Here is a 23,272-nt window from a genome sequence, read left to right on the forward strand (position 1 = left end):
ATGGCGACTTTTGGAGCTTTCCTCCACAAAGGGGCTTTCTGCAGGAACTACTTCAACCTGCTGGATATGCTGGTTGTCGGGGTATCCCTGGTATCATTCGGGATCCAGTAAGTATTCTGGGGTGGGTGTGAGTGTGTGAGCACAGGACTCTTGGGCAGGATGGTTTCTGGGAGGGATTTTAACATAATTCATAAAGGCTAGGCATCACTTTAACAAGTGCATTCAGTTACCCCGGAAAGCCCGATTTGTGTGCATGCCAGAGGGTATTGGCACTGTTCGTGTTTCTTGTGTTTCTCCTTCTCTCCATGCCCCCTGCCAGGTTGGGCATATTACTGTCTGTGATATTTGCTTTCAACAGAGAAGTCTGAACTGGGAGAGAGGGAAGCCCGGTTCTAGTTCAGCTTCCTCCCGGGCATCGTGTAGTCCTTCTCTCAAAGTACTACAGTTCTCATACAAGAGGGGGCCTCTGGGGGAACTTACAGATTGGATATTGAAGGCTTCCTCCCTTGATCTCCAGGATATAGCAGCTGCCATGACCCCTTTCTTTTGTCTTCTACAAGTTTCAGCTAGAAGGGGGCCGAGGCTACAACTCAGGGCCCCAGGGCCTTTCCATGGCCTTTACCAATGTCTGGTGGGGAATAGCCCCAGCTGCAAGCTGCCTGCCTGCTGTACCTCGGGGGTCTGGGGCAGAAGTTCCCATAGGAATGTCCCGCCGTGGCCTTGCTTTCCTGCTGACTTACAAGTACCTGTGCTCAGGTGCTGGCCATCAGTACCCCCTATGAGGAAACGTGCTCACCTACTACCTCCGAGCTCAAGTTAAATGGGGAGGCTGCATCCCCCTCAGAAGACCAAGGACCCCTGCCTGAGATGGCCCTCTGTGCTGGTCCTCACCTCCCACCACTGCCCAGGGGGAGGGAGGCAGCAGTCGCAGCTAGAGAGAGGGTGTTCTCACAGCATCTTTGCAGGCCCCATAAATGCCAGGCTGTGTCTGCCCTCTGCCTCCCGAGCATGTGCTCCAGCCGCCTGTGGGGCTGCGTGAGCCATGTTCTCCCGTCTGCCCTGGAGCACCTCCCGCCTTTGTCCCGCTGACCCCTGGACTCACATGGCTACCATGTCCCCAGCTCCCGGAGGATGTGCTCTCCTGGCAGCTTGTCCTGCATCCCCTCCGTTGTCAGCCCCACCACACAGGTGATGATTGTGTCCCACCCAACAGCGAACTCCGCAGAGGCCAGAGAAGCCCCGCCCAGGGCACCACAGCAGCTCTCCCACCTCTGAGAGCAAAGCCGCCCAAACAAACCTGCAGCCTGAAAGCCAAGGACTGCCTAGCATTTACACTGAGCAAAAAGGACAAAGGAAATTGCTAAATTGTGCCTCTGCTGCCTTAGCTCCGCGCCCCAGTCAGGGCCTCTGCGAGTCCCATGGGCCTGGCCCAAGAGGGGCCGTGAGTGTGGGCTGGATGGAGAAAGACCTATGTGTGTGTGTGAGTGTGAGTGTGAGTGTGTGTGTGTGTGAGAGAGAGAGAGAGAGAGGGAGGGAGGGAGGGCGCTGGGGGGAGGGGCACTGGGGGGAGGTGAGCTCAGCCCCATCCGGGCCATGGTCCTACAGTGAAGGCCACGTGAAATAATTCCAAAGTATTTTATCTGATTGTAATACACTCTGCCTTCCTTCTTTGCTCTTTTCCTTAGATCCAGTGCCATCTCTGTTGTGAAGATTCTGAGGGTCTTAAGGGTCCTGAGGCCGCTCAGGGCGATCAACAGAGCCAAAGGACTTAAGGTTTGGATTTCTGCCCTCCGGCCCAGGCTGCTTTGGTTGGGGCCAGAGCTGGGCTGAGGCTTGATGGGTTTTACACGGCTGTACATTTGGAAAGGACGTTTCTTTTTTTTTTTTTATTCTGAACATTTTATTATTATTTTTTAATGTTTTTATTTTTGGGAGAGAGAGCATGCATGTGCACGCACACGGGGTGGGGGGGGCAGAGAGAGAGAAGGAGACAGAGGATCTGATGCTGACCACAGATGGCTCGATGTGGAGCTCGAACACAAGAACCACAAGCTCATGACCTGAGCCAAAGTTGGTCGCTTAACCGACTGAGCCACCCAGGTGCCCCTGGAAAGGCCATTTCTAACCAGTGACGCTACCTCTGACAAGTGCTGAAAGCATTTTACAAATATTTTCTTTCTCTTTGCTAATTTGTTTTTCTTTATGAGATTACTGTTCTATTACTTTTTAAAAATTATTAGTATTTTCTTGGGTTGGGGTGCCTGGCTGGCTCAATCAGAGGAGCACGCAATGCTTGATCTCAGGGTCGTGCGCTTGAGTGCCACGTTGGGGTACAGATTGCTAAAAGAAATAAACTGAAAAAATTAAATTAAACAAATAATATGATCTTGGGTTTATTTTGGTCTTTAAATCTATTCTCATGCAGGTTGTATAAAAGGCCAGAGGTTTTGCATTTTCCTGAGTCCTTTTATGGGGGGCAGGGGTCCCTGTGGACCTGTGTGCCAGGCAGTGCTACACCTGGTAGTGTTTCTTCTGACTAAACCACTTTGGAGGAAACCAGGGAGGGGCTGGTCTGTAGGGTGCTCCTCCCAGGTGGCCCCACTGCACCGGGGGTAACTCCCCACAGATAACTACCTGAAAAACAAGTGCAAGGGAGGCACAAATTTGGAAAATCATATAAAAATGCACATAAACGTAGAAAATCCTGATGGGTATTAGCTCGCCCTGTGGCTGAAACAACAAAAGCAGATGACATCCCTCTGCCTTCCCCGGGTCCTCTCTCCCCAGCACGTGGTCCAGTGCGTCTTCGTGGCCATCCGGACCATCGGCAACATCATGATCGTCACCACCCTTCTCCAGTTCATGTTCGCCTGCATCGGGGTCCAGTTGTTCAAGGTACGTGGATGTGCCTTCTGGCCTGAAGCCCAGCTGATCTCTTTGTGGGGAGCCTGCATTTGACTGCCTATCTCTTCTGTACGCAGGGGAAGTTCTATCGCTGCACGGACGAAGCCAAAAGTAACCCCGAAGAGTGCAGGTGAGTGTCCTGAACGTGAGAGTAGGGAACGAGGAAGCACAAATAAGACACTTGGAGGGTCTGCTTGTGCTCACTTTTCAGAAGTTTTCATCATGGATTGTGAGAGGCTTATATGCTCAGCTCACGGCTGGAGAGAGGATGGGTGGGGGGGGTGGTGGTGGTAGTTTTGAAGTGACATTCACATATCATAAAAGTAATCATTTTAAACTGTGCAATTCAGTGGCATTTAGTACAGTCACACTGCGGGACAAGCATGGCCTACTCGTTCTAGTTCCAAACCTTTATCACCCCCAAAAGAATGGATAGATGGCTTTTGATGTTTGGTATAGAATCTCTAAAATCAGGGGGAGGGCATGCACTGAAACCTAAAATAACAATTCCAAAATTCCCCAGAGAGCCCCCCCCACCTTCCAGCCACATGGATAAATCCCCCTCCCCCAACTGGAACTCGAAGCTCAACTCCCTGGCATTCAGGAGCTGGCTAGCCTCTACCGACATGTTTTCCAGGCTGCCTTTCTCCCCTTGCTCTTGGCACCCACATTCGGGGCATGTTTTTATTCACAAGAACAGGCAGAGGAGAGACAAAGTGAGAAATACTCATGCCTCTTATCCCAACATGTCCGGAAGAATATGAAGGCAGACACGAAACCATTGCCTCAGGTTGTAAGACCGCGTAGAGTTCTGTGTGTCCCCATCCCTTTGGGACGGCACCGACTGAGGACTTGCTTGCACTGCTTACATTCCATTTGGGGTTTCTTTTCAGCAGAAGGTGCGGTCAGAGTATATCAGCCTCAGTGTGACTGATTGTGCACCTCCGGGGGCATCATCCATGCAGGCGGCGGGGGGGGGGGGGGCGCCCCCTGGAGTTTATGCGGCAAGGCAGCAGGGTGAAGACCCCTTCTCTTCTCTCACTAAGCCTCTGCTTCCCCATCTGTGGAATAAAGACATTGGCCCCTTTCCAGAAATGAAATTCTATGACAAATATTGTGTATCAGAAATTATAGAATTATTTTGGAAAGAAAACTGGGAATATCGTTAATACAAAAAGAAAGAGTGTGATTATAGCCAAAAGGCTGAGAGGAGGGTGTACCCGGGCTTGCTTCCCGGAGCTTGCAGAATTCTCCAGGCCAGAGCCTCTGAGTCTTCAGTGTATGGGTTGAGCCCATCGCATATGAGAGGCGTTTACTGTTGGGTAGTTTTCATTTGTTATCAGCCATATGCTGGATATCTGCCTAGTTGCTCTAGAGAATACTCATTAAACTAGTAGGTCCTCAGTGATTATTGGAACTGTAGACTAGAGTAAACGCAGGACAAGAAGAGGAAAAACTCAGGCTGTGCTCGGCCCAGAGGTGGGGCCTGGCTGGCAGACAGTGCAATGGTGCCTGGACGTGGCCTTGGAGCAGCTGTGACTGATCTCAGGTCAAGCCAGAATGACCCACACTTCTTTTCCTCCTTAGGGGGCTTTTCATCCTCTACAAGGATGGGGACGTTGATAACCCTGTGGTCCGTGAGAGGATCTGGCAAAATAGTGATTTCAACTTTGACAACGTCCTTTCTGCTATGATGGCGCTGTTCACGGTCTCCACATTTGAGGGCTGGCCTGCGTAAGTATAGAGAACACCTTGATAATGTCCCAAGCCATCCATTCAGTTGTTCAGTCATTCGTTCCCAGTTCTAATGTGCGCCAGACACGGGTGGCTGCCAAAGTGCCATGTCTTTCACTGACCCGCTCACTCGCTCATTCATAAAATGTGCTTTTGGTACCAGCTTCGTGCAGCGTGCTGTGTTAAGCCCTGTGGGAGAAACAGTGGTCTCAACATGTTCCTCTCTTCAAGGCCCGAAGCTAGTCAGAGTATCAGGCAGTCAAACCAGGCAGGAGCTTCTGCCATGTCAGAGATGTGCAGAATAGGGTTCTGAAGGATGGCTAGGATTTTGATGAGTAAAGTTAAAAAAAAAAAAAAATCCAGAAGCAGGGAAAAAGGTAGAATACAAAAGGGAAGTCTCTTACACCTTTGTTCCCTGTGCTCTGATACCCACCCCAGCCCCAGCTCCTGCCACCTAGATGTATGTACATACGCAGAGTCCCGAATGTCAAGTTCTCACGCCCAGAGGAACTGCAGAAGGTGGACAAGTTCACTCTGTCAGGCTGGCAGAACTCTCTGGATGCATGGGAGAGTCAGAAGTTTTACAGGAGAGCCTGTGGGAGGAAGAGGGCAGTTGGGTGGGGTTTGTTCATTAGGGAACTGGTCCTGGGGAGAAAAGAGGCAGGAGTGAGCCCCTTTACTCTGTGGAGGCACTGGCTGCACTCTTGGGTTTTCAGCAGTGTGTTTTAGCAAATCAGGATGGCAGGTGAGGGAAAGTGAGCAGATTTGGGACCTGGGGCTCAGAGGAGCTGGGCTCATCTGCTGGCTTTGCCCCCAAGGAGTATGACTTTGGTCACCTAGATCGCTCTGTGAGCTTCCCAATGGGGATGACTGTAATGTCTGCCTTTGCAGATGGCTGTGAAAGTGTGTAGCACAGCCCAGCGTGGGGTGGGTGCCCTGACAGTGCTGAATCTGCATCAGAGTGGGGGTAATTTTAACTTGGGGATCTTACGGTAATTTCCTTTCTTCCTACTGAGAGTTCTGCTTAGCATATATTTAATTTCTGTGTATATTTCAGTTTGGGGAACTTCTCAGTTCTTTGGAAATCCCGGGTTGCTCGCTTATTGTCCTTGTTGGCGTGTGTACAGTTTTCAGTTCTGCCAGTGTCTTACACGTGGTGTCCTTCCTCTCTCCCATCTGTCAGTAAAAAGGAGCATTGTTGAATATCCATGAAATCTTTTCTCATGTCCTCAAAACATCAGTCAAAAAATGTATCTCAGGTGTCCCCTCCTCTGGGCGCTGGGCCGGCTGGGCCTAATGCCAAGGAGGGTGCCTCGGGGACCTGTGTGTCCAGGGGCTATGGGTGGGCTCCGAGGGAAGGGTCTGACAGGCAGGGGGTGGGCCCACAGAGGCCATCAGAAGAGGTGCACGTCTGGGCAGGCGGCAGGGCTCACCCAGTCCTTCTGTTCTCCAGGTTGCTGTATAAAGCCATCGACTCCAACGGAGAGAATGTTGGCCCCATCTACAACTACCGCGTGGAGATCTCCATCTTCTTCATCATCTACATCATCATTGTGGCTTTCTTCATGATGAACATCTTTGTGGGCTTCGTCATCGTCACATTTCAGGAGCAGGGAGAGAAAGAGTATAAGAACTGTGAGCTGGACAAAAATCAGGTTAAAGTCACACACTGTTTGGGCTTCTGTCCCTTAAGCAAGAGAGGAGTGGCTTGTGTGTTGCCAGCTTCTTCTGTGCACACAGAAGGCGTGCATCCGCTGGCTGTCCCGGGGACTCGGGGCCTGTTCACAGCACCCTCTCAGCCACTTTGAGTCCTTGCTGGGGAGAGCGCGTTTCTCAGATACAGATCAGACCTTGTAATTGTGAAATCAACCCCACCCTATGGAGAAGTCAAAGAATGCTTAGGCCACCTTCTGCAGGCATGACCCATGAGTGATGGCTCGTAAGCTTGGTGGGGGATGTGGCCAGGGGCCGGAAAGCACCCACTGCTCCTCCCACAGCCCTTATGTGGGGGGGGGGGGGCGGCGTGGATTGTGTCTTATCTCCTCAACCTCAGCACCATTGATATTTTAGGCTAGATAATTTTCAGTTGAGCATTGTGTGCTTTGTAGGATGTTTAACAGAATCCCTGGACTATACCCACTCAATTCCAGTAGCAACCCACTGCCCTGAGTTTTGACAACCAGAAGACCTCTCCAGACATTGCCAAATGTCCCATGGTTGAGAACCATTGACTTAGGAGGAAGTAACCTATCACACTGCAGGAAAAGTCACTAACTTTAAACCTGTGTCTAATATTGCACTGGTGTCATTCTCCCGTTATCCACTGCCTTGTTTGAACAAATCTGATAGCAGCAGGGGCCTTTGGCTCTGATTGAGTGATGATATGAGAGAGCCAGGAGACCTGCTCCTCTCTGGGCTTGCTGTAGATTGAGGGCACCCAGGAGTTGCTTTTAGAGGTCCCTTCCAGCGCTAAAAGATGGTGAGGTGGAGATTCTGCTCTGGGAGTTTCCCCTGGGCCCTGGTTTGCTAGCACTCCCATTTGATGATGACACAGGAGCAGGGATCATCTGCCAGCCTGGGTTCCTGAGAGGAAGTGGCTGTGGTAAGGCTGGCTGTCTCCGGCCTCAGCTGTGCCCTCTGGGGCAATGAGGACAGGGCCGGCTTGGTTTGTAGGAAGATGTTGCTTTGAGTTGTCAGGGCATCCCTTCAGATCCCATAAGGGGTGATCAGAAGGAAGCCTGGCCCTGCTCCTCATCAACCCCCACTCCTCCCACCTCCCAGTCCCTGGAAGGAGAATGTCAGGGCGAGGCCCAGGCTGGCTGAGGTGGCAGAACCAGAGCTACAATTGTGTCAGCACTTGAGGTCCAGAAGAGGTTCGAATTGGGGGTCCCTGGAGTCAGTGTGAGGGGTCACAGCAGGGCCAGATTCTGGACAGAGAGAGCCTATCTGAAGTCAGAACCCAGGGTCAAAGCAGGAGAATGGAGTTGGTCTGGGTCTAAGAGCAAGTGGGGCCTTACACTGAGCCCACGGGGCTGGAAGTCCCTCTGGGCTGCAAAGGGTGGACCAGTCTCAGCCCCAGAGTGAGTGAGAAGGACAGTGCTCTGGCCATCATTTCTGACCACGTCCTGGGGGCTCTGAGATGAACATGACAAGCTCCCGAGTGTCAGAAGGTCCCAGGCAGACACACCATTAGACACATGTGGTTAATACGGTCTGGCTCCCAAGAGGTGTCTCATGTGGATCCTGTCTTGGGGAGTGAGTCCAGCCTCTCTGGCTCCACAGGATTTCTGTGCCTCTTGTTACCTGGCTTCCTTTCCTAGAGGTGCCAGAACCGCAGGCATAATGCACCAGCAGAGAGGAAAGGTAGGGATGAGGCCTGGGTTAGGCTCTGCTCCTCTGCTTGTGTACCAAAGAACCTCCAGCAAGGCATTTCACGGCTCTGGCCTTCCGTCTTAATAAGGAAAATGGAAGCAGACTCGGTGCTCTGCTAACCCACCCCCCAGGTTGCTGTGAGGGGTTGATGAGGTGACGGAGCTAGAGGCCCTTGGCCAGTGACCAAGGCACCCGTGGGAGTGGCTATCGTGGTTTCCCCCTGGTCCACAGTCCCCCGCAGTGGGTGCGTGTCCGTCCTTTCAAAGCAGGCGGAAGTATATCCGACTCCCATGGGTGTGCTCAGGACCCCTCCTTGCTCTTTTTTTGCCGTTGCAGCGTCAGTGTGTCGAATACGCCTTGAAAGCACGTCCCTTGCGGAGATACATCCCCAAAAACCCCTACCAGTACAAGTTCTGGTACGTGGTGAACTCCTCGCCTTTCGAATACATGATGTTTGTCCTCATCATGCTCAACACACTCTGCTTGGCCATGCAGGTAAAAATGGAGACAGCCGTGGGGGTCACGTCTGGGCCTTCTGCACAGCCCCCTGCCCCAAATTCTCAGGGGGGCATGCCACCCCGTCACAAGAGAATGGGTTTGATTTTCTGATGAATCTAGGCTATAGTTTGGCCAGAGTCCCATTCTGGCTAACAGCTGTCACGGCAGGCATCTAGGATGGCCCTCTTGTTTAAGAGACCACCTCTACAGCATGACCATAGGTAACATTTCCCTGGAGCCTGGACCTGGCATTCAATTCTGTAAACATTTACTATGGGCCTCCTGTGGCCAGGGAGCATCTGAGGACTAAAGCTTGGTCTGTGTGGAGTTGGACAGACAGGCATTCCAGTCCTGCCTTACTCCTTACCAGATGGGCAATCTTGGCAAGGTTATTTAAATCCTCTGAGCCTTGCTTTCTTCATTGGCAAAATAGGAAATCTATCATATCTATGCCAGAGGTAAGGTTTGCACTGGAAAATTCACATCAGGCACTGGCACTGGGCCTGTCACAAAGTAAACACCCAGTGTTGAAAAACAAAACATAAGTCACATTTCTGTCCTCAAGGAGCTCTCAGTATGAGAGTGGGGAATCTTTCAGTTCATGGGGAAGAGCTTGACCTGCATTATAGCCACTTCTTACTATACTGGGGGCAAGGCATGTAACTCCCTTCAGTTGGCCAAGTTGGTATTAACAGTGAGCAGGTCTGGCAGTTATACTGTTGAGTAGATAATTCCCTAGCACAGAAGCCAAGGTCTAGATCCAGTTTCCACACAACTTGAGCAAATCAAACCAACTCCCAGTGCTGTTTAGAAAATGGGTCTAAAAGCCACCAGAGGGACATTTTCTGGCATGTTTTTGTAAATTTAAGAAGTCTTTATGAACGAGAAGGACCACATGCCAATGTAGGGAAGAAGTGTGAGGTCAAGATAATATGGCCTTTTATTGAACGTGGACCTAATAATGGCATCAAAATGATCTCCAACCAAATCCTACCTTTAGTCGTAGACATTTGGGTGGGTTCTGCCTTGTGCCTGGGTCAAGGCCCTGAACATAAACCCAGCCAGGAGGAAGGGTGGGTTCCCTTCATCCTGAGCAGAGGACATGGATGTATTTCCCCTTCATCTTCCAATCATCCTCATTCTGTCAAGGCTCCCCTGTGCTTTGTGGTGAGTTAATCACGTGCGCTAGAACCAGTGAAGGTTGCCTCCATGTCCAAGCAGAGGGTGGATGCCTACAGGGACCAGGGGGCTGGGGAACTCCTTTTGTGAGGCTGGCTGGGCTGGGTCTTCTGAGAACCATGCCTCTGTCATCGTCCACAGCACCACGAGCAGTCCAAGATATTTAATGACGCCATGGACATTCTGAACATGGTCTTCACTGGGGTGTTCACCGTCGAGATGGTTTTGAAAGTCATTGCATTTAAACCTAAGGTGAGTAGCTGGACCCACCTTCCGAAGACTGTTGTTGAATCACCCCAGCGAAGCACACACTTCCTGTTCATTGTGTGTTACTGAGTTACGCTGAATTGCTCTGGCCGATAACTGGGTTATCACCTGAGAACGTTAGAATCTGATTAGGGCATCTGGGTACATATTGGAAAGCAAAACTACAAAACAAAACCTCATAAAAACAATTCTGAGAAAAAGAAGAGAGGGGTACAGAATTGGGAATTTGCAGGATGGAAATTGTTTGAAACTAGGTTTTCAGTCTCTAGAATAACATGTCATGCTTTCTCAGGGAAACTTGCCTCATCGCTTGAGCACTGGAGACACTTTTAAACAGAACCCATTAGAAAGAATTCAGCCTTGATTTTACTCTTAGGTTTCCAGGAGAAAGTCTTTGGTTTTATTTGTTCTTGGTCTACAGCTTCTTTTTCACCTTTTATGGAAAGTTCTACCAGTTGGAGATCTCCTCCTGCCGTGCCACCTTTCGTTTATTTGACTTAGAAAAATGTCACTTGACTTTAAGACCAAACAAGACATGAAGTTTGTTAAACTCTGTTGGGCTAGTCAGCATATCCTCTTGCCTTCGGGGAGGGTGCGAATCCAGTCCCCTAGTTGTCAGTGTCTGTGGTTGAAGAGGCTGATGGAACGGTGTCAAAGTGCACACACGACTTTGGGTCCAAACCCATACTCCCCGTTTGCTAACGCGAGTGAGTTCCTTCACTGCTCTGCGCTTCAGTTTCCTTGCCTGAAAAATGAGGGCACTGCTGGTTCTGTGTCACAAGGCAGCTGTGAGGGATAAAGAATCACTATCTGTGCCATGCTTAGAGAAGTACCTGGCATGTGGTAACATGCTGTGGACATGCCGGTACTGTTACTCTGACCGCCACCACCATCATCGTCAAGTAACGATGCCCTCTTGTTCTAAAACCGTAGACAGAGGAGCAGACCCTGGTGGGGCCGGGGGACATTTGACCCTCAGCTTCTTTGCTAGAAAAGCCCCAAACCATTAGAATGAAATGGTGACAGAATTCAGTGACCCGGTTATTTGTTCATCTGTGTGTAAGTTATCCGATGACACTGATTTTACTGAGACTTCGATTACAAAGTGATGGTTTTCACATACTCCATATTTACATGGAATTCTAATCCAAAACTGTTCCTTTCTTTAATTTGAATTAATTTCTATGCAATCTTTATCAGATCTTTGTGGACCAAAAAGAAAGGACACTTGTAAGTGATCACTTGGGGTGATTGCAGTGGGGTCAAATTTGGCACTTTATGCATGGCCAGATGTTATTTACTGTGACTTGTCCATATCTACATACATAAGCATTTCCTCCTTTTCCAAATTCATCTTAATTTCCTTTGAGATTTTTGGTTTGCTTCCCTGTCACCTTTACTTCTTTGAACAATATTTGTCTGGACTGTTGAAAAAGGTTGCCAAATAAGAACATCAAAAGGACTTGAGAAGATGCAACACGGAACATATCTCTGGAACATTCTAGATGCCCTTACCGTGTCTTCCCCTGCCTGGTGATTAAGCTCTGAAGTTTTTGAGAGGTTATTCTGGGCTGAAGAGAAGGCACACTCGCCCATGGCATGTATGTGTGAGAGAGCACACGCGTGCGTGTGTGCGTGTGTGTGTGTGCGCGTGCGAACATGTGCCTGCTAGCTGGCCGGCACACCAAGGGGCTTGTACACCCCTCTGCCCAGTAACCTGCTGAGACCAGACCTGGGAGGAGGGTTTGGTGGCATGTGATAAGAGTGGTTGATATCAAGAGGGAAACGAGTAGCTAATTTTTAATCAGTGCTGATTAATCAGGGTTTTAAAATGAGTGATTTCCGCTAGAAATTGTGCTGCTTTGTTGTTTTGCCCAGCAAGATATTTCCATAGCATAAAATAGCAATAGGAGCATCTCTTTGCTTGCAGAGCACGGCGTCTGCATTCACTGAAGCCAGGAGAGACAGATTTTATGTTGAGGAGCAGGAAAGAATCAATTCACCAGGAAACAAAGCTCTTCTTAAAACGCTCCCGGACTTTTCCTTGTTTTTCTCTTCTGGGTTGACAAAGCAAACCCAGGTGAGGAGGCTTTCACCAAGAAGTCAGTGAGGCCCCTCCTCCCTCTCGGAGGAGCAGTAGGGCTGAGGAACCCAGTTGTAGAGGCTGCTGAGGAAGAATCTTCCAGGAGATGGACACGTGGGACAAAGGGTTGGGAACCCTAGCCCCTGGGTCTCATCTCAGAAAAGCCCTTGTCTCTGTTTGGAATTTGTTGCAGGGCCCCTCGGGGCAGCATTCTCCATAGTGAGGGGAACACCTTCTAGGAAAACTTGTCAGCATCTGTCAGGAGAGATGGGCTTGCAGCCCTTCTGGGATACAAATCCAGAGAGTGAAGTTGGACAAAATCCTCCCTGATGGATGGACGAGGAAGCACTGTCAGGAGGATCGGTTAAAAGGAGCTGGGAAACCTGACCATGGGGACTTCTGTATTCAAGAGGCTAATGGAGAGGTGGGGCATCCCAGGAGCACACATTTAGGGAGAAGTCCGGGATCTGCACGTCAGGTCACCCCACCTCCACAAGCGGGGAGGGCCGAGGTAGGGAACCCATAGCTGGGAGCTGCCCTGGCCGGCGAGGCAGGCTCACTGCGTGGGAAGAGGTATTCTGAGTGTTGGTTAGGCCAGAGTGGAGGGTGGTAAGGAGCCGAAGAGCCCAAGAATTAGGGAAAAGCAAGCAAGCTGTTGAGTGTATTGTCTGCTCCCCAAGGGAAAACCCACCATCGGTGTTGATCTTGCACGCTCTAGACTGCGCTTTTGACTTGGAGGTGACTGTGCCATGCTCAGGTTGTAAATGGAAGAGAGGTCATGACTTAAGTAAGAGATAAGCCACTTCCCTGGCCTTTCCCTCCAGTACTCTGAGGGGAAGCCACTGGAATTCTCTGGTGAATTCTCTTGCTCCAGGGAGGGAGATTGAAAAGAAGGGCCTTTTCCAAAGTACTGGTTCCTGCAGGAAGTAAGGAGCACTTCCATTTTCCTGAGGCCCCTCTTTGTGCTTCCTCATGTCACCTGTCTTTGTTCAGCATGTGCCCGAGGCCAGGTTAGCTGCCTTGGCTGTGGGCTTTTCTCCAAACAGCCACACTTTGTTCCCAGGTCTGCATTTTGATCTTGGTTCTACCTCGAAAATGTCTAATTTATACTCCTGGCCACTTGGGCTTGGGAAAAGTAAAGGGTAGTTGGGTTTGGGGGAATAATAGAGTGTTTTGGTGACATTCTCATACGTCCATGCAGAGCTGCAACACCATGGAGGCTAGTATCTTCTGCCACCAGCCCCCCGGGATGGCATTCCCTGACCCAGCGTCCCTGACAGGAATAAAGGCTCCTATCAAAGCCTTAGCAATCTTTTTCAAGGACATCCTCCACTTCCTGGAAAGAAAATTTGATACTGTTGTTACAGCTCTTCAGTGACCACATCTACTCTAGGTGATTTATTCTAATGCCAAATAACACTTGAGACCAAATATCCCTCTCCCTAGCCAGGACTTTGGGCCAGACTTCATGGGCTCAGACTGTGCCTGTTGCCTGGGTCAGGGGTGTGTACCATCCGCCCAGGAGTCCTCTAGGACGTGGGCACAATTTTGTGAGTGTAAGGGATCTTCTGAAGAGGGTTGACAAGATTGCCAAAACGTTCCAGGACCCCCAATGTTAAGCCCCTATTGCATTGGTTTAAGGTGATTTTCAGAATGGGCCAGTTGGTGAATAGTGTGTAGGCCAATGGGAATGATCCAAAGGTAAGTACTGATAATTCTAGAAAAGCAAGGGAGGAGCTGTTTAGGAATAAAGTCCAAAATAGGTACGCAGGTGGTGGCCTTGGCCTCAGGCAAACAGCCTGCTATAACAGGGGTCGAGGGGGAGCAGTGTGCAGGGTGCAGAAGTGAGCAGGGGCTGGTTGTGTGCCCAGACAGGAGAGGAGGAGGAACTCGGGATTTTCAGCTGCTCTCTGGACCCTGGAGGCCTGAGTGTTATGGTGTCCTGTCTCAGTGAGGCATCAGCCCCTCTCTAGAGGAGGTGGGAATGACCAGCATCCTCCCCTTAACTTTGGAGTTGCTGTTAAATCCAGGAAGGGAAGGACGGGCTCTGGCCCTCAGAGTAGAGTCTGTGGCAAGGCTGCCAGTCAGATGCCTGTTGCCCGTGAATAAGGGAACCCGGCACTTGGACGATCGGGGCACCCGCGCGGCAGCAACTCAGCACCCCGACCCAGCTGCCTTGTGTGTTAGGAGGCCTTCCCCCTGAAGGAAGCCGTGTGCTCATTCCGGTCCAGGTGTGAGCTCTGTCTCCTGGCCAGCCAGCAGGACTGGCGTGCTCAGCGGGCCTAGTCTGGTCCTCACAGGGGCTGGCCTTGGCCCCATCTGGCAGCCAAGAATCATGGATCATTGGGAAGAAAAGCCAGAAGGCGCTAAACGTGGCGTTCGTGAAGACTTGTCCCATTTAGACATGTGCACAGGTTGTCAGAATTGGTGCAGGCAGAATCCCTTTGTTTACCTGTTGGAGGCCAGAGAAGGGGGTCTGGGAGGATGGCAGCCAACAAGGTAACATGTGACAGAGGACGGGAGGAGAGAGGGGAGCAGTGGGTGAGAAGTCATGGCAGTTGGGTGGGAAAATCTTACATTATTCAAGATGAAACTTTTAAAAGCTCAAACCATCAGTCAGTATCATAGCTTCCCCGTAAATGCACTTAGAGTGATCAACGGTAACCAGAATAAGCATCCCTACTCCAGTTATCAGGATGGCCAACATGTCCACATTTTCTATCTGTCACCAAAGGCTGGGCTCTGCAGTGGCTTCCTTGGGGCCTGTATTGATCATGAGTTCATGGAACCTGACACTTCAAAGTACCTTCTGTTCTGGTTTTCTTCATCTGCACTAAGTGTACCCAGTTGTAAGCATGCTTGACTGCTTTTTATGTAATTCAGACCTGAAATTTTTTATTTCCAAAACATGTTCTGATTTCTTGAAAAGACATCATTGATTTGCAGACAGAATGTCAGGAGGCAGCAGGCATAAAATGTGTGAGCCCACAAGAGGGAATATGTAAAATGTATGCCGTAGATAGGGAGATAGATAGATGGATTGATAAGTCACAGTCCTAGGGACATTGTGCCATCATGATCACTGTAGGATATGGAGATCCGAAGGATGATAGGATGCTAGGTCAGTGGAAGAAAGACCCTGCAGTATGTTGAGCAGCAGGCTCAAGGTTCCAGGGTAGATAGTGGGGTCAGTAGAGGAGGGGATGTAAGAGTCAGCACAGAGGGTTTTCAGTGGAGTAAACCTGAAAAGACCCAAAATTCAGTGATGAGGATGTGAGAGAGAGAGAGGCAGAAGTGGACGTCAGGAGGATCTGAAAAGGTGCCTTCGAGGGGCTGGCATTTGGTCCGACCTTGAGGGAGGAAGTGGGTTTGGGTAGAAAGAGTTAGGGCTGGGATTGTAGAGCCATCAGGATCAGGGGAAGAACCTGTTGGTGGTTCTGAGGGCTGGCAAGGAGTCCTCCTGCCTGGAGGGTGGAGAGGGAAAGGAGGAGAGCTAGGGACCAAGGTGGATTCTCTTAAAGTCAATGGGACGCTTAGCACATCATAACCCTTGATGGTCCGTTTCCTTTGTGAGACCTCCAGTGGGCTCCCTACACGGTCTCCTGCCCCCCCGGCCCAGAGTGAGTTCCCCTGGCACAGCTCTGTGCCCTGGACTGTGTGCATCACTGTGCCTCTGTCCTCGTGTGCCCAAGAGTTCTGGGAGAACAGAGCACACCTTCTGTAACTCTTGCATGCATGAGGAGCAGAAACGGTTGCTGCTTTAAGGGCACAGAATGGAGAACGTGTGAAATGCCTGGTCACAGTGCTCTTTCACTGAGAAAGAGAAGGACGTGGTGTGGCTGGGGACCCCATGGAAGGAGCAGGGGGAGGGCCTGCTGACTCCCCTTTGTAAGGGCTGAAATCCCAGAAAGTGTGAAGTCGTGATCCCAGGCACAAGGGCAGGATTTCCGGGTGCTGCCCCTCTGCCCCTGCCCTGCAGATGCTCTGCTTGACCTGGTGCTGCTCAAGGCCATGGGTCTGCACTGTGAGTGTGTGCATGTGTTTGAGTGTGTGTGTGTGCCCTCTCTCACACATGCAGGTGCCCCCTATCCTGTGTCCCTTTCTACCAGTGGATGGTATTGTTGCCTCCCTCTGGCTCTCCCACCCCACCTGGTTGCCATGGGTGCTGCGGGGCCTCGGATATATCCCCGTATGATCCGTGTGGCGTTTCGTTCCTATGTGCTCATAAACGTCTGCCCCCTGCCTGCTCTGTCCAGGGGTATTTTAGTGACGCCTGGAACACGTTTGACTCCCTCATCGTAATCGGCAGCATTATAGACGTGGCCCTCAGCGAAGCCGACGTGAGTATGCGCCCGCCGTGGCCGCCCGCCTCGTTTTCTCTCTCTGTCTGTGCACATTCCGCTCCCTGTCCCGCACTGGCATCACCTGGACAAGTCACAGGTCCCAACTTCACTTGATCTAAAACCAGGCATTTCTAATGAGAGCCGTGGACAAGAGGCTTGTGAGGGTAGAGCTTTATCCCAGGCCTTTCCAGACACAGATCACCTTTTGGAGGGCTGACTCCTGCAGCATTTCCCAAGTCACTGGTAGGCAGGGCGAGATGGGCGTCTCTAATTGTTTTTATTTGCTGTGTCAGCAGCAACACCCAAAGTGATGTACCTGTAACGTGTGTTTGTTTTAGGGTGATTTTTCAAGTAGCCGGGTGGCATAATGCTAGAATGTTCCCCTTTTATAACACTGTCCTTTTCTTCTTTTTTCCTGTTGTGCTTCCTCTCTGTGGCTTCTGAATGCTTGCCCTAACAGCACTATTTCACTGATGCATGGAACACTTTTGATGCCTTAATTGTTGTTGGTAGCGTCGTTGATATTGCTATAACTGAAGTGAATGTAAGTAGCAAATTTTGTGTCCTGTAACGTGACTGTTTTTGTTAAGTCTAACACTCGGGTGCCTAGAAACGCTATCCGTGGGCCTTCCTACACTTTAGAAATTCAGACGTATGCTTGTTTTAAAAGACGAACATTTTGTAGTCGCCCCCTTCCCTCACCCCACCCCTCTCCCCCAAAAGAGAGTGGAGAAGTAAATGTAGAATTGCCATTTTGGAACTAAAACATTATTTTTTTAAAAAAAGTTCTTGTTAAGTTCTTAAGGGCTTGGAGTTAATGTATGTGAGTATGTGAACTTGATCACTCACTAGCTGTGTGACCTTGGCTGGTCACCTGACTGCTTTGAGCCTCAGTTTTTCTAGCTGCAAAACGGAGTTCATAACGTGTGCCCTTGTACCCACAGCAGTTCTGTGAAGGCACAGGAGGGAAACTTCACAGCCACACCATGAACCCGTGGCAGCTGCTGCTGTGTCCTCACCTGTACCTTGTGTACCTGCTGAGTCTGGCTGGTGGCCCTGGGGAATACCCACTGTCCTAGCTCCCCAAACGATGATGTAGGTCGAAGGCTGCCCTGGACCGAGGGAAGGGGGGCCTCGTGTGTATTGGGAGAGGGTGTCCATTCTCCATTGCTGCACTTGATCAAACCCTTTAGTAAGGAAACAAGTGCAGTAGCAGTGTGGTAGGTGGAGTGACCCCCACCCTTCAGGACACATCCTAAGAACCCTCCTTCACGGGGAGCACTGCCTCCTGCCAGCTCCTCTTGCATCTAGCCCGTGCCTAAACCAGAAAGATGTGAAGCAGAAACGGCCCTGCTCGCCTGGTCTGTCCCCAGTTCGTCAGCGAGTCTGAGTGGGTGTCCGACGTGTGTACCCCTGTTGTGTAGAACCCGTTGTGGGGATGAGTGGAGCATGGGGTAGGACTGCTGTGTGGTGTTGGCTTTCTGCTCCGTGTGGCCAGCCCAGCCCTCCTCCCCAACCCCTGGCCGGGAAGAGGCCTCCTCGCTCTGCCTGGCTGACATTTGCAGGGTTGTACAGCCCATCCTGGTGTCCAGACAGCCTATATCAAACAGGGACGGTGCAGTCCCTTTTAATGCCACTGCTTCGGGGCCAAGCTAATCCTGGAGCACAGAACAGTGGGACAGCTGCTGGCCTGGCACTCCTCAGGCCTGACAGTCAGTCCTAGTCCTGGTTCAAAACTGACTCGTTGGACCCGGGGCCTCAGTTCCCCCCATGGATCGACTGGGGTGAGTGCTATGTGCCCTTCCAACTTCATAGGTATGTTGGGGTGAAATTTTGTGAAAATATCTGCTATAAAACCTAACATATTAGGGAGATACAAAGCTATTATTCCAAGTGTAGATTTTCCGTGGACAGATAGGTAAAATGGACTATAAGACAGGTCCACGAGGGTGTGATTTAAGCCTCATGACACCCAAATCCACGCCACGACAAGGCAGCAAAGTGGTATTTTATGAGACTTAGGAAGATACACCCTCCCTAACCTCCATAAGCCCAGACTTATGTAAATTCCACTTTATATGAAATATTCCATAACTCAGCTATAAAGTTGTCATTCATAACGTGTAAGTTATGCTCGGTTATAAAATAATCTAATGCTAATGGCAGAACAGCAGGACCCTAACTGGGCTGCCAGGGGCTCTCTCCTGAATTTATGACCAGACATATGCCTGCTTAACCGTCTCCCGATGTAAACCGCTTACAGCCTTCATCAAAGTATGCTTACGTGGAAGTTCTGGAACAGACCCTTACGTAAGTCAAAGATGGCCTATAATGGGGATGAAAATTGAATAAGCTACAGTTTCAGCAGGTCTCCTGGAGTGCTCTGTGCTCAAAGTGATGTGCAGGCAGTGGGCATAACTACTTAGTTTCTGGGTACCAGGATGTGGCCAAGGTTTGTTGGCCGAGCCAACAAGCCAGCTCTCCAGTGCCTCAACCACCTGCTGGCTGGCAGGGTGTGGCACTGGTGGCCTCGGTCGACAGCACGTGCCCAGCTTCCTGGCTGCCCTTCCGTATGCTGGGGGCAGGCGTGCACCACGCCCATCCCCTCTAGCCCAGCCTTGCTCATCGGTGTCTCACACGTGTCCTCCCTCGTGTTGTATCGGACAGTCAGGAAAGCTGCAGGGGTACAAGAACCCACACTGGATTTCCTAGTTAGCACTTGACTTTGGGGTGTCTGCACAAAGCAACCTTTCACTGGGCCCATTTCTGGCACTCAGTTGGACTTTCAAAATCACACTGGTGAACAGTCTCCTACTGTTTTCTAGTCGGTGACTTTCCCTGCGGTCAGATCTAGCCTGAGACAAAACCTCCCTCAGCTGGTGACCAAGCCGGTTGTCCACTCTGGTAGAAGTAGAACCCCTAGGGGAGATCGGCAGCTCTGTGCTGGGCTGCATTGCACAGCGATTGCTCAAGGCCGCCTTCTCATTCAGTCTCTCCCTGCACATGTCCTGGGCACGTAGAATTCGCGGGTCATGGACACAAAGATAAAAGAGACCAGATGTCCTCAACCCCTGATGGTATAACTGGGTGGAGCTGGGAATTCCTACATCACCCTCTCCTGCGCATGCCTAGTTTCCTGGTAGAGCAACTCACATCATACCCCTTGCTGGCCTCATCCCCCAAGACCCTGGGCCAGACCAGCTTGAACGCTCTTGGTCCACGTTGGCTGTTTTTAGCTGCAATAGGTCATCATTTTTTGCGATATTTAACCTGCTGTGCTTTCTCCCCCAATCTCTGTCGATCTTCCTTTTCTGTTACCTAATTGATTTTCATGTTGGTTTTATTTTTAGAAAATTGTAGCGGCAAGTATATATAAACATATATACGGTGATGTCGTTAAAGCAAAAGCACTCTAAAGACTGTATACTTGTTTTTGGCTTCCCCCACCTGTGGTTTTCACTGAGTTTCACGGGGTGTGCTATGTATGGCTCAGGGTCATCTAAATTGTTTCCCTTCCCCTGTGTCCAGTCTCCAGCTGGGGTCTGGGCCAGGGCCATCTTGGTCAGTCACGCTTGGCTCTGTGACTGCCACCGTAGTCCTCGAGAATGATTGATCTGGCCCGCAAATGAGAAACCTAGCTTGTGCTTACACTGTTTGCAAAAACATTTTGGATGGCCCTTTCTGTTGTCCTGCTTGATGCTTACCCAGCCCTCTCCTGCTGCCCCCGCCCCACATACCCTACCCTGCTATGACCATGGTCTGATGGCTCTCAAAGACTTGTCTTTATCACATCTGGTCGTAACATCACCAAGCTGCTAAAATGTCAGATGGCGACTGGTAGGCTCGCTTTTGCTCCCCCTCAGATGCCTGTTGGTGCCTTGAATGAGGAAATGACAGAGCACCCCATTCTCCTTAACCCGGGCAGTGGCTGTTGCCAGCACGGAGTCTTTTCCCACTGTTGTTATTGCTGGAGAGGCAAAATATTTGTGCAGAAACCATGACTGCCTTGTTCTCACTTACTGAAGAGCATGTGAAAAGTCAGTAGGGAGCGTACTCCCAGGGACCCAACAGTTGTCCCTGACCTGTCAGGTACCCAGTTTGGACCAGGTGACCAACAGCTGTGCTCAGCTTCTGGTTGATCAGCCCTCCATTCCAGAAGCCAGCCCTTTTCCAGGGGCCAGGTCACTGATTTCTCACAGAGTCAGCATTCCCATATACAGAAGCTGCCTCTCCCAGCAGTGTTATGTGCCCAGTCAGAAGTAGCCAGAGGGAAGTTCCCCATCCCATCCCCTGCAAAGAGTGGGATGCCTTGAGTTAACTGGTTCTGGGATGCCGGTTTGCTTCCTGTCTGAATTGGAAAACCACGTCATCTCAGCCTTACCAGGAAAAGATGGGAATTAATACAGCAAGTGCAGACTGATCTTTGGTTGCACTTGGGAAACTCAGGGCTTGTTTGGTTCCTATAGTTGCTGGGGGCTGGCCCTGGCCCTGCATCTCAAGAGCCTTTCACTGGCCTTCCTATGTGAAGAGGCCGGAGGGAATGTCAGGAGAGCTCCCAGGGATCTACAGAGATTTCTGGGCCCCTGCATATGGTTTGGCCACCTGGGGCTGAGGGCAGTCTCTCCGTGGGGCTCCCAGATGAGGACACTGGCACCTCATGGTTAGAAGGAGCTGCCCAGGCCCACTAGCCCAAGGCCAGGGGTGGCACCGCAGTCCCCTCTGTGAGGACCGGCCATGCAGCCCCGGCGATTGATTTTGGAAAACTCCCCAGGGAGTGAGCTCTTTCCCAGTTTCAGCCTCTGAGAGCATCCTGTCATTGATTCTGGAATCGCACAGAGAGTCAGCTCACCCACATTCCCACCGCACACTTCACAGTCTGCTGTTTCCGAGTCCCCCACCCCCACCCCCGGGGGAAAGATGGGGATGCATTCTAACCTGTTTACATTGTTAGAGTACTGAACCCTCATCAACTCCAGTAGAACCCACTGCTCAGCTGTAATGGCCTAAGTGGGCTTTTCTAGGGGCCCCACTCAGTGTGGCCAATCCACACCTTAAAGGAATTTGCTGGTGTGAGTGACCATCTGAAGAGTGCCCAGCTTTACCCCGGCCTAGGACTGCCGTTCCCCTCTAGCAGGGCCTTAGAATCACCTGGCAGCTTTTCTTTCTTTATTTTTTTAGTGTATTTATTTATTTTTGAGACAGAGAGAGACAGAGCATGAACAGGGGAGGGGCAGAGAGAGAGGGAGACACAGAATCCAAAGCAGATGCCAGGCCCTGAGCTGTCAGCACAAAGCCTGACGTGGGGCTCGAACTCACGGAGTGTGAGATCATGACCTGAGCTGAAGTCGGATGCCCAACCGACTGAGCCACCCAGGCACTTACCTGGGAGCTTTTAAAACTCCTAAAGCCCCGGCACACCCCAGCCCAATTAGAGAAGAATCTTTGGAGAGGAACCCAGGCAGTAGATTCTGTCAAAGACCCCCAGGCAGTTAGAATGTGCAGCCCAGGGTGAGAGCTGGCCCGCCCTTTGCATCTGGCTGACATTGGTAGTTTGGGCAAAGCCATCTTTAGGGTCCTTCCAATCCGTAAGATATTTTGGCAACTTGCACCATCCCCCGGTGCGGCCAGCAGCGTCCTCCCCTGCACCTGTGCCCCCTGGCCGGCGTGGCGCTGAGCGCAGGAGAAGGTGTCGCAGGCTGCGCTGGGGGTGCACGTGGATTGCTGTGCTGTTTGTTGTCTCTGTCCTTGCTGCATGTTGTGCTGACCTGTCCCTCCACAAATGCTGTCTTGTCCTCCTCTTTGTTTTCCTTTTTTTAAAAGGATATCCAGGGTTTCGAGTTCCTAGTCTAAGATTTGCCATACTTCAAAGATATCAGTTGGAAAAGAGATGTCCCCCTCAAAAGTCAGTTTGGCTGCTGACTTCCCACATTGTGAGGGAGAGGGGGTGGTGAGAGGTTCCATCCGACTTGGAATGGGATGTGGAGGACAGGCAGAAGGGGCTGTGGCCAGGTCATAGCCAGAGAGTGTCTTCCCTGACCAACAGACCTCTTATTCTTGCAGGTCGGACATCTCCAAAGTATAACTGTAGAGTGCTCTGTCTTGTGCACCCTCTGGCCCCCTTGAGCACAGGCAGGCAGGGGTGTGCACGCTCACACACACCCTTATTCTCATGCACTTGCACTCTGGCTGCATGGGCGCGACCCAAGCCTCGTGCTGACAGCCCTGAGGGAGATGGGGTTGGGAGACAGAGGTTTGGAAAACTAATTCCTTCATTTGTTAAAGTCAGAAGTTAAAAACCATCATCTGTCCCTTTAAGGGGATGTTCTTTGTCTTGAGGTGAGAGAAAAGAAGAGAAAAATAGAAACAGTGACAGGGGCTTGGACTGTGCCATTGGAGAGTTTGCATTCTGAGCATCCCGGGTGAACCAGGAACCCCCTTTCCACCCTTTCAGAACCTGTCAGTCCTGGGCTTATTGTCACACTGCTGAATTTCAGTAGTGATGTGACATGCCCAACTCTTGTTTTCTGTGATTTTTGTATTTGGTCTCAGGAGGCAGCTGTTAATAAGAGTGAGATTCCAGAACGGAGCCCTTACTTTCCCTGTATCCCCAGGGAGGAGAACCCCTCCCTCGGATTTGTGTGCACATCTATGTGTGTGCATATGTACCTTAGCTGTGCAGACACACCATGCAGAAGGCTCCCTAGAAACCCTGGGGAACACTCAGCAGCCCGGGCCCCCAACCAGAAGAGGCTCATTCCTTTGCCAGTTACCAGGTAGACCAGCTGCTTCCGTGGAGCTGGCCCTCCTAAAGGGAACAGAGAGGCTGTTCCTATCTCTTGCTCAGTCTTCTGTTTGATTTCACGGTGCCTCCCGACGTCTGGAAGAGCTTGCT

At 50.9% G+C, this 23,272-nt stretch overlaps 1 protein-coding gene across 1 annotated transcript; it reads left to right on the forward strand.

Moving 5' to 3' along the window:
* On the forward strand, window positions 1–10,525 carry LOC125930359 (voltage-dependent L-type calcium channel subunit alpha-1D-like). Its single transcript, XM_049642230.1, has 8 exons — window positions 1–107; window positions 1,686–1,773; window positions 2,788–2,895; window positions 2,982–3,034; window positions 4,492–4,638; window positions 6,092–6,293; window positions 8,347–8,505; window positions 9,829–10,525. The coding sequence occupies exons 1-8, from the start codon at window positions 1–3 to the stop codon at window positions 10,021–10,023; spliced, it is 1,059 nt and encodes a 352-aa protein (XP_049498187.1). The 3' UTR covers window positions 10,024–10,525.
* The last annotated feature ends 12,747 nt before the right edge of the window (window positions 10,526–23,272 follow it).

The sequence above is a fragment of the Panthera uncia genome, chromosome A2 (assembly GCF_023721935.1).
Source record: "Panthera uncia isolate 11264 chromosome A2, Puncia_PCG_1.0, whole genome shotgun sequence".
Lineage (NCBI taxonomy): Eukaryota > Metazoa > Chordata > Mammalia > Carnivora > Felidae > Panthera > Panthera uncia.

What these genes read in the sequence shown, in the direction of transcription:
- LOC125930359 (XM_049642230.1), top strand. Translation starts at nt 1, where the DNA reads ATGGCGACTTTTGGAGCTTTCCTCCACAAAGGGGCTTTCTGCAGGAAC. An exon ending in ACAGAGCCAAAGGACTTAAG is followed by an intron (nt 1,774 to 2,787) that starts GTTTGGATTTCT and finishes CTCTCTCCCCAG; the next exon opens with CACGTGGTCCAGTGCGTCTT. An exon ending in ACATTTGAGGGCTGGCCTGC is followed by an intron (nt 4,639 to 6,091) that starts GTAAGTATAGAG and finishes TCTGTTCTCCAG; the next exon opens with GTTGCTGTATAAAGCCATCG.